Here is a 12,794-nt window from a genome sequence, read left to right as displayed (position 1 = left end):
TTTCATGTATGTTACTTTGACTTAATCATATAATTTTTAGGTGAACCAACAAATAATTGACATCGAAAAATAACATAAAAATAAAATAATTTGAATTGATTACTGATCAATTGACATTTTTAAATAACTCAAGTCAATTCCACAACTGCTTGACATCAAAGTATAATCCCATAATTATGGGATGGAAGATTAGCTCTTAAATACCATGGAAATTAAAAATATACTTTTTCATTTATCTCCAAATAAAGCACAATTTGTTTTGTTATTTTTATAAACATACAAACAAAATAGTCTGCCCATATTTGTTAGTGTTAAAAATTACTGAACACAATTACATTGAACTCAGAAATAAAAATTATTATTATTATTATAAGAAAATGTAGACTAAATTAAAAATTTTATTTTTTTGACATCAAATTTGTGATAAAACTGTTGATACACAATTAAATGTTTGAATAGTTACAGAACTATAATATTTGTTTATTATTGGGTTCATTGTTTTAATTTAAGAACTCCAAATTTTGATAGTAATAGAAAGGCTTGGAACATATCTTTTTGAACTCAAAAAAAAAAAAAGGGCAAGACTGTAAATACATACGTGTCAATAAAAATAAACAAAAAAAAATAAATAAATAAATAAACAAATAAAATAAAATAAATATGTTAAACAAATAACATGCAAAAAACATTGTTTTCTCAAAAACAGTTCAATAGCGTAAATTTTAACATGTATTGTTCACCACATACAATAGTTATATAAAATCAATTGTAAATGTTCATCTAAGCCTTTAGTTTTTTCCCATAAACACTTTATGTGCTAACATTTGTTGGTCATGATGTCTGCATACGACGCTCAATAATAAAAATATTCTTTTTTCTGTTGATATATCAGCACCAACAAGACGTTCCCACGTGCTCATTGGATGTACTTGTCCATTGTAAAATGTTTTCAATATGGTTGCTGTATAATAAAATTAGAATAAAAAATGATCACAAAATAATGATACAATTATCACTGAAAAAGTAGAATTGATTTACCTGAGAGTACAATGTATTTGGTGGATTATAAAATGACGTGACAGTACGGTCACCTTGATATGTTGAATCTTGTGAGAGCAATCCATCCATTTGCGAATGAAACTCACCCATCATGTAACTATCCTGGGATAGATCAGGCTGAGATAGTCCAGGTTGTGAAAGACTGAACCCAGGTTGAGACATGCTCTAAAAAATGCAGTTATACGTTAGAGCACTATAGAATTTTTCGATATTAGACAGTGCAAAATAAATACCTGTGACATGTTTTGACTGTATGGCTGAGAAACATCTTGAGTAATTGCTTGGCTGAGTGGCGAAGCATTGATTCCATTTGATTTTTGATTCTTCTGATTTGGTTTAGACTTCAAACGACCACTAGTCATTGGCAGACGATTGGTGCGTATATTTTGGCGATCTATACAAACATTTATATACAATGAACTAGATGTTAAAATTAGCAATGGATAGGCAAAATATCGGTCCACCATTTTAGGATTTCTAAAGTTAATTAAAGCCAAAGCTACTATACAGTTAAATAAATTTATTTTATACTAATGTTAGTACTAAATTCTCATTGTCATATAAAAATTAAATTATAACACAACACTCAAAGCTAGATCATATTTTGAGCAGTCCAGCCAGATTTTATCTGTTGCTTGGTAACCCATTCATGTCATTACAAGACAAAGATAGGTACAAATAGAATATGAATATTAGTGAATTGAATATATTTAGAAGATACTTATTATATAAACTTACTTTGAACAGATTGTTGATTAAAGAATCTGGGAGCCATTGAATTCATATTCATCACCATGCCAACAGGGATCCCACCAATTTGTGGTTGAGATCTAGAATCTGGTGTGATGAACGTTAATGGATCATGATTACGAGTATATAAATCCAAACCCATTCCAACAGCAGGACCTATGAACACAATATTAAAAAGATTAAAGGTATTAACTATTAACTATTATAAGAAAATAATTTTATAGTTTAAAAGTTCTGAATTTATTATTATAAACATATGATAATAATAGTACCTGGTCCTGGTCTAGGAAAATATTGAGGTGTACCATGATTATTAGGTACATTTCCTTGATTACTACGATCATAAACGCTGCCAGGTATCAAAGCTTCACGAGCATCGTACATATGAGTTGTCATGAAATGTGATCCTGGATTAGCTGCATTCACTAACTGTTTGGGTTTAGACAGTTGAATAAGAGACTCTTTCAAATTATTCAATGGTCCTTCTACCAATACATTATTTGCTTTATAGTAATTCAACAGATGATTCCATAATTGTTGCTAAAATTAATTCTTATCAGTTACAAGGAAAATAATGAGTAAATTATTTTATATACTTTTGATAAAACTTTTGGATTCCCAACAATCAATATTCCATATTTAGCTCTAGTCAGTGCAACATTCAATCGCCTGGGATCGTTGAGAAAACCAATTCCCTGGTGTTCATTGGAACGCACACAAGACATAATAATTAAATCTTTTTCTCGACCCTGAAATGCGTCAACGCTAGCTATTTCGATTTCTTGATATACTTTAGCTGGTAGGGGGGCTTGATATTGCATATATTGTACCTGAAAAAGTATTTTTACAAAATATAAATATTTAATAGATCATTAATAAGCTTATCATATGGGTTTAACTTACCAAGTAGGCACGTTGTCCTTCATATGGTGTGATAATTCCTATTTGATCAGGTTTAACACCACATCTCAAAAATCTAGTGGCAATTTTTTCAACATTAGCAGCTTCTGTTCTATTTAAATATGACGTTCCTGAACCTGCTATTTCTTCTTGGCCTTGTGTCACGTAAAATAACATTGGTTTATCTGCCACCGGCCAGGGAAACTCAATTTTACTTAACTTTCTATCATCTAGATTCACAGGATAATAATAAATTATTACACTGCATACTGTTAATATGAAAAATATGTTATTACCAGCACAAACTCCATTCTGCAATGATCCTTCATAAAAGAAATTTGAAGGGAATCGTGATAGTTCTGGATGCATTCTATACTGAACTTCCAACCGGAATGGACGAATTCCCAAAACTACAAGACGTTCAAAAAGAGATTGACTCAATCCAGCTCTAGCAGCTTTTTTACACATTACCACAGGTCCAAGTTGGCAATGATCTCCAACCAAAATTAACTAAAAATAAAATAATAAATTTAAAATTTAAAAATAAAATAAAATATTATTTTATAATTACCTGTTTTACTCCAAGCACAACCGGTACCATACATTCCGGTTCTGTAGCTTGCATGCTTTCATCTATCAAGATGGAATGAAATTTAAATCGTACTAAACGAGGATCTCCAGCACCAACACAAGTAGTGCAAATTACATCTGCAGCTTTAAGTAATTCTCGTTCAGCTGCTTTCTTCAGAGCACGATATCTCTTTTCATCAGCCATCGACAATTCACCAGTCTCATCTTTCAACTGTTGAAACTTTTGAAGCTCAACATTGCTTTACAAAGAATATAAAATTAGAACATCCAAATTCACAACACTAAAATTATAATAAAATTAATTACCATGACATCTTCCGGACTTGGTTATGAAGAGCTAAAAACGAAACTGGAGAATCAATAGCTTCACGAGATTTTGCACACACACGGACAACCTAAAATAAATTATATTAATAAAAACTTATATCATCTAATACCAAAACTTCATACTTTTAAACCAGTCCTATGAATTTTTTCTGTTAGTTGATCCACTGCAATATTTGAAGGAGCACATACTAACACTGGTCCACCATTAATTTTCACTAATTGATAAACAATTGTAGCGGAAGTCACAGTTTTACCAGTTCCTGGAGGTCCTTGAATTAAAGACAGAGGACGTTGTACAGCATGCTTAACTGCATAAACCTATGATGAACATTAAAATGTAATATTATAGGTATAATCAGAGCAAAAAATTCACATTATCAAGTATTGATTAATTACTTGTGATCTGTTTAAATCTGGTAAGTTTGGTGCCGAGAAATGTTTTGGCATGTGTGACCTGAACATTAAATCATCAAACTCATGTCCAAGCAGTCTATGATATATATATGATGACACTGATGATTCGTCTGTAGCAAATCTTTTCAATGAACACTGCATTCTAAACAATGAAAAATACAAGATTTTATATATACATTATATATTTATTACCATATAAACAATAACTGGCAAATTTTAGCAAGTATTTAATTTCTTCTAAGCTTACCTGTCGAAAGATGTAGATTTCCATATGAAATCTACCACATAATTCGATGTTATTTCAGTTGGTACACCATTGTTAATTTTCAACTCCAAACCAACGTCTTCCCCATAATTGTCAGGTATTTTAATAACATGACCAATTCCAGCCCAAGGATTTTCACCAGTCAATCTCAAACGCAGTTCGTCACCATGCATTAAACGCATATCACCATCAGTCTTTGCTAGATGGAAATAGGCAATAGCCTTTTTATTTAATCCAACATCCCAGCGTACAGTAATGTTTTCTTGAGTCTGGGATTCTTTCAAACGTTTATCATAATCAGCTTCTAATTTTACTAATGGTCCAAAAACGTTTTGATACTGAAATCCATCTTCATATCTGAGCAAAACAATTTGTGGCTCTTCATCTACACCAGGTTTGTCAAGATCATTAATTGTTGCCTCATTATTGTCTTTCCATAGTTCTTCAAGCTTAGCAATTTGAGTAGCACTAACATGTCTAGAACGCAACTGATCAGTTTCATTTGGCACTTTAACAAGCCAAGTCAAAAAACAACGATCAGCAATCAATGGTTTCCATTGTTCTTGATCCCTAATAAGTTGATAATAAATACATTTAAATATTAACTTAGTTTGGTAACATAAAATTATTAGTATTACCAGTTCATATCTTTCAAAGCATTTTGTGTGGAACATGGCTGTCTGCATAACAAAATGACCACAGAGTCTGCTTTGGCAGGTATGAATCCAAGCACAAATACATTTTTTACACCACACGAATAGCACTCCAACACAGTCTCACCTAATGGACCATCTTTATGCAATGTTACCTCTTTATGTTTGGCCCGGACTAAATGATTAATAATATGTGATCCAGAAGTATTCCCACGACCATTACAAAACCATTTCTTGCAAATATTACACATGACTACACATCCAGGATCATGAATACCACAATATTTGCATGCATAATATGGCAATTCCTAAACATTATTAGATAAATATTATTATCAGATTAGGTAATATTATTAGATAGTTACTTATTACTTTGAAATATTTTTTGTTTTCTTAATCTAAGCTAATAATATTAGAAACTCTTGTTTAATTAATACAAAATATATCATATACAGCAAGGCTGGGCATTAACGCGTTAATAAGTTAAAGTTAAGTTAAAAAGTTAAGTTAATTTAACTTTTTAACTTCATAAGTTATTTTTTTTTATGTTTACTAACTTAATTAATAACTTTAGGAGCTTTTGAATTAACTTTTAATTAACTTGAGTTAATTTTACATTTAAACAAGTTAAGTTAATTTAATTTAATTTTGTGAACTATTGTAGGAATACAAATTGCTGGTAGGTACACATTTTATAAGGTTATAAGTATATGCTAACAAAATGTGTACTGTTAGCTTTTGCACACATAAAATAGTAATAGTTCTTTGGTCTAATAACATGAAAAATTTTAGGTACCGATTATTTTAATTTTATCTATAAGCAAACAAGAAACTTTTTTTAACTTAACTTGAATTAAAAAGTTAATATTAAATTTTGGTTAACTCTTAACTTAATTCAATTGATGGAACATTTTGAATTAACTTTTAACAATTAACTTGATTTAGATTTTAATTTAACTTAACTTAACCGAGTTAAAAAAAATCATTAACTTGCCCAGCCTTGATATACAGAGTGTACTAGGAAAGACATAATAGACCTGATAGATGAAATAACTTGTTCTAATTTATATTTTTTTAAATTTTGTTCAATTTTTTTATTTTTTATTCAAAAGACAATTTGTAAATTTAATTTTTAGACAAATCTCAATAGTAAAAACATTTATTTAAGTGAAGACATGAAGTAGTTTATTTTTAAAATATCAATATTTTTGAATAAATTAATTTGAAATGAAATAACTTTTATAAAACTATTCTTTTTGAGAATTTCCTGACATAAGTATATTTCCTAAATTATTTATCATATGTTTAACTAGTATCAAATCTTTTTTTCCATGTATCTCTGTTACACCTGTATATTATACAAAACAATTTTTAAATAATCATCAATAATTCTTATTTTTAAATAGGGCGAATAACTTGTAGGATTTGTATATTGGTTTTATATAGTCACAAAAATAGTAGAAATCAAGACAAATCTGTTTCTTGGTTCCACAGTGCTAGTTGTTAAATATAATTTTGCATATAAATGCTGATCATTATTTTTTTATTTTTAGAGCATATTTCTTCAATTTTATACTTTTTGAGATATATTTTAACTTTATGGGTAATTTAATCAATTGTTTCTCAATAGGTAAATTATATAAATGTATAAATTAAAATACAACCTAATATTAAAATTGTAGCACACGAAACAAATAAAACAAATTCAAAAAAATTATTATTCAGTTAATTAAAATACAAAAAATATTTTAAAAAATGTATTTAGTGACTTTTTTATGGCACAAGTTCTTTATAGTAGAATTTGCTTATAATAATGTAGCACTTTAAATGAGTAATTTTTACAAAATGTATTATTTAGTTCTATATTAAAATGTGATTTTCTGTGAGAATGATAATGAAGTGCATTAGTTATTCATTTGATATTATTTCTAAATTTAATAAATTCCCATACATATATTTTAGTTTAAATTAACATTTTCACTTGTATAATTTAAAAATTAAGTTAAAAGACATTACTCTATTCAAGTTATAATGCATGTTACAGTAAATATCGATGATCAACATCTGCCACCTCGTCCGTTGCCATTAATTGTCAACCAAATATACAATACAGCGACAGAGGAGTAATTGAAAGGTGATGAAGGGGGTAGAACCACCTCAAAACTTTTATTTTTTGCTAAAATTTTATACTTGGTGGGGTAGGTTACTGTATAAAGCTAACAGATTTTGCTAAAAACATATAATCCCCGCCGCCCCCAAACCAAATTCCTAATCACATCACTGTATAGCGATAGCATAATGATCAAACATGAAGCTATATGCACGGAAGCGATTCAATTTTAAGCTGAATAGAGTATAAACAAAACTTTTAAATAAGTATAAAATTAATGTTTACTTCTACACAGCTAATTGGTTCAATTAAATAATATGTAGATAATGATTTTAAACCATGGATAGATTACAGTATATAAAATAACATCAATAAAATCAAGTTTCTTCTGTGTTCAATACTTTAAATTTTTTTAAATACCAATAATAATTTCTCTTAGTTGGTAATAATACTCAAAAATATTACTTTTGTAAAAAACGAATCTTCTTCTTCATCCTCAAACTGCAGTTCACCAATTTTCTTAGTGACTGTAATGACATTAGTGTCATCTTTATCAGTTTTATTGCTCAGCAATTGCATCTGTAAAAAGAAATTTTTAAAAAAAATAAAGCAATTTGTAACAAGATAAAGTTTTTTCATAAATGGGGTGAAAATCGGTCATACTCGATGGTTTGATGATGATGAGTCCAATTGAGACATTGGCGGTTGGCTCTGGGACGGTAATGTGAAGTCGGTAAACTCAAACTCGCTACCCTGGGTATCTGCGCCAATCATATCGCCTTCTTCGGTCTCCAAGAATGTCAAGTTCTGTGAACTCGGTCCATACGTGTCGACACTCATTGTGAATTATTCAGTCGTAGGATAGGTTCAATTTAAATATCGGGGAGAGGTGACCACGAGTTGTGGTTAGGGAAGTAAGGCTGAGGAGCGGAGCTATATGAATCCGGACTTAATAGTTAACATGCCAAACACACTAGGCGCTAAACACAGGGCGAACGCCCCAAGAGTCGCAGACAACACAGCTCACAGGCCACAGGATCGTTTTCGAGTTTTAACTATTCGGAAATTGCGCGCACCGTCAACCGAGGTCGTAGCGAACAAATCGGCGGCAAAACTATTTGAGATAGACACTGCGAAAATAAAAAACTGAATAGATTGAGAACAACGACGCGTTGACAACCCACACGAAATCGAAAATAATAAATAAATAACAATAATAATAATAATAATAATAAAAACACGGCACGAAATCCACAACGGTGAGTTGTATACTTAATACTTATAGTTTATACCTGTGTATCGGCAGGTAACAATATAGCAGCGTTGGAGAAAGAACGATGAAAACACAGCACACGCGCGCTCAAGGACAAAACCACTGATAAAAACCGCCTCATCGACTTCGTGTCTCTCGCGATTCAACTCTTCCACCGGGTACTAGCCGATCATGGAAGAGAAAAACATTATAAAACGCGCGGCGGGCGCGTAAACCACTATTCGGTTCTTTCACTATAATATGGGCTAGAGAACTCGAGTAAAGTAATTTATTGTATTTATTTAATGGTTAATATCGATAACACTCATCATTCAACTTTTATAATACGGTACATTTATTACTTTAAATTATATTTTATTAGCAGAACTATGTGTCTATGTATATTTACCGGTAGGCGGAAAAAAACCCAAACTGAAAAATACACCCCGGAAAAAAACCCACGGAAAAAAAGCCAAAGAAAATAAAAGTGCAATCATTGTAAATTGTAATATTTTATAGGTTAGGGTTTATTTGGGTTTTTTTCCGTTTTTTCCGCGATTCATATTTACCATTTACGTAAACTGCAGCGTCCTAGCATTTTCCTGATTTTTATTTTTATAATAAACAATTCAACAATTGGGACGAAACAACATACGAAAAATTCAAATTTTAAAACAAAACTAATTTTGTTTTTTTTTAGATAAATATTTAATATTGTAAAACCTTTAAATTTGTATTTTCTAAGCATAATAGATAGGTTAGACATTTAAATTGTTCAAATTTATGTATAATATCGCCTATGTATGGTAAAATGTGGGGGGAAATAGTAAGAAAATTTAGATTTTAAAAGATATTCTCAATTATAAATAAGACTATAGACCTACTAATATGTTTAGCTTTGTCTACACAAAAAATTATTCAACCTCACTTCTAAAGAAAACTATATTATTTAAGGCCGTTCTTACAATGTCCGGTCAAGTGTCGGTTAAGACTAACCGGTAGAATTCTATCGGTTAACTCATAATAAATTCTTCCGGTTAGTGTTATCAGGCACTAACCGAGCATTGTAAGAATGACCCTTAGTCATTTAGACAAATAAACACCAATCCTGAAAGCCCACTGACAATAGATTCAGTCTTAATAAAACCTAGTGACCTAAGACTTAAAGGGAAGAGTGTGCAAAATGGTAACTTTAAGGTCTCAAGTGCAGTATATAATAACTAAATCAATTCGCTTTTTCCGAAAATGGTTATCAATAGTGATACATTTTTTAGTTTTTTATTCAATGCACAGTACATGGTATATTATTATTATAAATAACTATGACATAATTAAAGTTTTTATATATGCAGTAGTAGTAATACAGACTTTTTAAAATATAAATTTTTATTTTTTAATAATTCTGCTTATATTTTTATTTTATAATTCTATATAAGTCCGTAAAAATTTAAACAAGGAGGAAACTAAAAATAATTTTTGAATACAATTTTGACATATCCAACTTAAATAATGATAAAAATAATCCAAAATATAAGAAAATCCATTGAAAATAAATAAAAAGTATAGCATACTAACTGATATTTTTTCTTTACAAAGAAAAATGAGGAATCATAGATAATAAGTTTTTGACTAGTGTTATTACCTATAGAAAAAAAATCAAAACAATTTTACATGTCAAAGCAGCTCGTGTCAGCTAAGTCATATACATGCAAGCATGATAAGAACCTTTTTAAGGATATAATTTATATAAAATAAAAATTGGTGAGAAAAAAATTATATTCAGCCCAAAAATAATTATATTGTTAAAATAATATTTATTAAAATTTAAGAACATAAAGTTGCAGTAAAAATATTGGGAAGTAGGTTCATAGAATTTCATATATTCTGTGGTAATGTATACTTTTAAATAAATTTAAGCATATGATATCTCATTAATAAAATAGTTTTAAATAATATTTTTCTTGCTAAAAAAATTGTAATATTAGTATTCTTAACTATACATTTATACATGAAAAATTAAATTGAATACTGATATTACCAAACTGTATTTATATTTTATATTAAAAATTAAAACATAATAATATTATTTTACTAATTATTGTTTATTAAAATATAGAGTTAATATAGGATCCTAATTAAAATCAACTAAAAAAAATAATGGGAAATAAGTAATGAAATGTGTATTAATATGTTGTGTTATGTTAATGTTACAGTTATTTAAAATATTTGGCACGTATATTAATAATAATAATTTATTTTGGAGTACTAGGATCATCATCAATTTGACTTAATTCTGGAGATCCTGTATTATCAACTGGTTTTTTAGAAGGAGTTCTAACTGTTGGGGATTCTTGCTTCTTTTGCAAAAGTGCATTGAAAAAGCTAGCCAAGGCTCTTTCACTACTAGGAGGAGGATTATCTGAAATGCGTTTATTTGCTGATAATGGTTTTGTAAGTTCTATGGATTTCCTGACAACGGGTGTCTGTGGTTGAGTTACATTTTGGTTTAACAGCACAAGTTGTCGGGCCAGAAATGCTTGTTCCTCTTCATCTTGGAGTTCATGTTCTTTGTGTGGTTTTTCATATGGATATGGTATAGCATCACTATAATGCGATTCAGGATTGATTTTTTGCATATTTTCATAAAGCACCTCAATTTTTTTCAAACTATCCCAGCCCGAAGGAACAAACACAGAATCCTTTTCTACGATTAATGCTGGTGTTTTAAATGGAAAACGATAAATTCTGAAAAAATAAATAACTTAAAATGTAAATAAAACATAAGCTGTGAATACACATTGTTTATTTTTATTTTACTTGACTAATAAATTAATTAATAATCACAAATTAATTAACATTTATTTTACTTGTTTTTGTATTAAAAAATAAGGTAATAAATTACGGATGAAAAACAATCATAAGTTAATCAATCTCATACCAATTCAACAGGTGTTATATTTTGATAAGTAAATCATATATACTTAAAAATCAGGATTTTCAATTTATAAAATTAATTAAATAAAAGAGAAAAATATTTATAATAGGGCTATTATTACTTTCGCGACTTGGCTTTTATAAATAAATTAATGTTATATAATATTATATTTTACCTATGCATTAAATATTTATAAAGAAGATCACAGTTTTTATCTTCCATTACAGATACATAGAACAATGCAGCTCCAAATTGTAAACAAAATTTTCGCAAACAACATTGAATGTAATCGAAATGTTCTTCTGAATAGTTATCGATTTCTAAGTTTTTGATGCAATCAGTCATAGTTATAACAACAATTATATCCAATCCAAGATTTTTTGTTAGAACTCCATCATTGAGAAGTCGAACTTTTGTGCTGGATTCATATGACGGATCTAATCATTTAAAAAATACTTGAATACGAATCAAATTTTAATAATATACAATATTTACCATCAAGCAGTGTGTAATCAATGATTCTATCAACACATTTATCTCTGAGATTTTGTGTTTTCTCCATGCTTAAATTTAAACTATCTATATGATCTTGAAGTCTTGCTGACCAGAATTCTAAAGATTCCATAATTTTCCACGGATGCTTTAATGACGCAACCAAAACAATTGTTGTGTCCTCAAAATGTTGTTCATTTAATGCAAACTTCATTAAATATTTTAGAGAACGATCGCCATCTAATGTCCAAACATTTAATTGGGCGTTTTCATCTGTACTGTCATCGCGGACCTAGCAATTCAAATATAATAGAAGCAAATAAATCTGAAATGTAGAAAATAAAACCGTCTTACCTGTATGTATCCATACTCCATACCCCATCCTTGTTTTGAATCTTTTAGACCTTGCAACTTAGTGACTAATGTTGTTTTGCCTGATTTGCTATCACCCAGTAACAACACATTTTTGTTTTCTGGCAATTTTTTTCGACTCTTATTTTGTACATCCAATAGAAGATTATTCCAATGATTTGCATCATTTTCTTCAACTTGAGTGCTAGATTCTTTAATCAATACAATAAGTATAATATTATGTTAAATTTATTTTGTAAACTATCGTTATGCTGCCAAAATTATGAAACTTACCCATATTATATTTGAATGGAATGTGAATACCTAATAATCACCTTACGTAACGTCTAAACTACTCTCAACTGTCTAAACCATTAGGGCCTTAACTAGAATTATAAACAAAGATATGAGAACTGTCGAGAACTGGATAACACATTTAACACAACCTCAATAATTATAACTTTTTAGTTGTTTTTTTTTATCTTAGTGTCGTATCATTAAAAGTCAACGCACAGAATATAAATCCAAGTGATATATTGTGACGTTACGTCTAAACAGTAAATTTATCTCCATAGACGTCCTATGGTTATCCCTGAATAAAGATTCCCGTATATATTTTGTATATTTGTATATTTGCCACTTATCAATTCTGATAAGATAAGCAACCACAATAATGCATACTCTATTGCCTATAC

General features: G+C 29.2%; 2 protein-coding genes across 2 annotated transcripts; both read right to left on the bottom strand.

Annotated features, from left to right (window-relative positions):
* Positions 1–8,417, bottom strand: Upf1 (Upf1 RNA helicase). Its single transcript, XM_015511646.2, has 16 exons — positions 7,733–8,417; positions 7,535–7,648; positions 4,945–5,267; positions 4,289–4,876; positions 4,024–4,183; positions 3,751–3,945; positions 3,607–3,695; positions 3,281–3,539; positions 3,006–3,219; positions 2,713–2,939; positions 2,406–2,639; positions 2,082–2,349; positions 1,798–1,965; positions 1,293–1,453; positions 1,039–1,224; positions 1–961 (listed from the first exon to the last, which is right to left on the bottom strand). Exons 1-16 carry the CDS (start codon positions 7,907–7,909, stop codon positions 950–952), a joined length of 3,375 nt encoding a protein of 1,124 aa, XP_015367132.2. The 5' UTR covers positions 7,910–8,417; the 3' UTR covers positions 1–949.
* A 1,522-nt stretch (positions 8,418–9,939) lies between these two features.
* Positions 9,940–12,702, bottom strand: LOC107163979 (cytoplasmic dynein 1 light intermediate chain 2-like). The gene is made up of 5 exons (XM_015511633.2): positions 12,394–12,702; positions 12,103–12,311; positions 11,752–12,040; positions 11,432–11,693; positions 9,940–11,066 (listed from the first exon to the last, which is right to left on the bottom strand). Exons 1-5 carry the CDS (start codon positions 12,395–12,397, stop codon positions 10,574–10,576), a joined length of 1,257 nt encoding a protein of 418 aa, XP_015367119.2. The 5' UTR covers positions 12,398–12,702; the 3' UTR covers positions 9,940–10,573.
* Between the last annotated feature and the right edge of the window lie 92 nt (positions 12,703–12,794).

The sequence above is a fragment of the Diuraphis noxia genome, unplaced genomic scaffold (genome assembly GCF_037042655.1).
Source record: "Diuraphis noxia isolate RWA-SAM2 unplaced genomic scaffold, SU_Dnox_SAM2 contig0002, whole genome shotgun sequence".
NCBI classification, from domain to species: Eukaryota; Metazoa; Arthropoda; class Insecta; order Hemiptera; family Aphididae; genus Diuraphis; species Diuraphis noxia.
Note: the sequence above shows the minus strand (reverse complement) of the source record. Positions and strands in the feature narration are given on the sequence as shown.

What these genes read in the sequence shown, in the direction of transcription:
- Upf1 (XM_015511646.2), bottom strand. Translation starts at nt 7,909, where the DNA reads ATGAGTGTCGACACGTATGGACCGAGTTCACAGAACTTGACATTCTTG. An exon ending in TTCATAGGACTGGTTTAAAA is followed by an intron (nt 3,696 to 3,750) that starts GTATGAAGTTTT and finishes AATTTATTTTAG; the next exon opens with GTTGTCCGTGTGTGTGCAAA. An exon ending in TTTTCCTAGACCAGGACCAG is followed by an intron (nt 1,966 to 2,081) that starts GTACTATTATTA and finishes TTGTGTTCATAG; the next exon opens with GTCCTGCTGTTGGAATGGGT.
- LOC107163979 (XM_015511633.2), bottom strand. An exon ending in TGGAGTATGGATACATACAG is followed by an intron (nt 12,041 to 12,102) that starts GTAAGACGGTTT and finishes TTGAATTGCTAG; the next exon opens with GTCCGCGATGACAGTACAGA. An exon ending in TATAAATATTTAATGCATAG is followed by an intron (nt 11,067 to 11,431) that starts GTAAAATATAAT and finishes TTATTTTTTCAG; the next exon opens with AATTTATCGTTTTCCATTTA.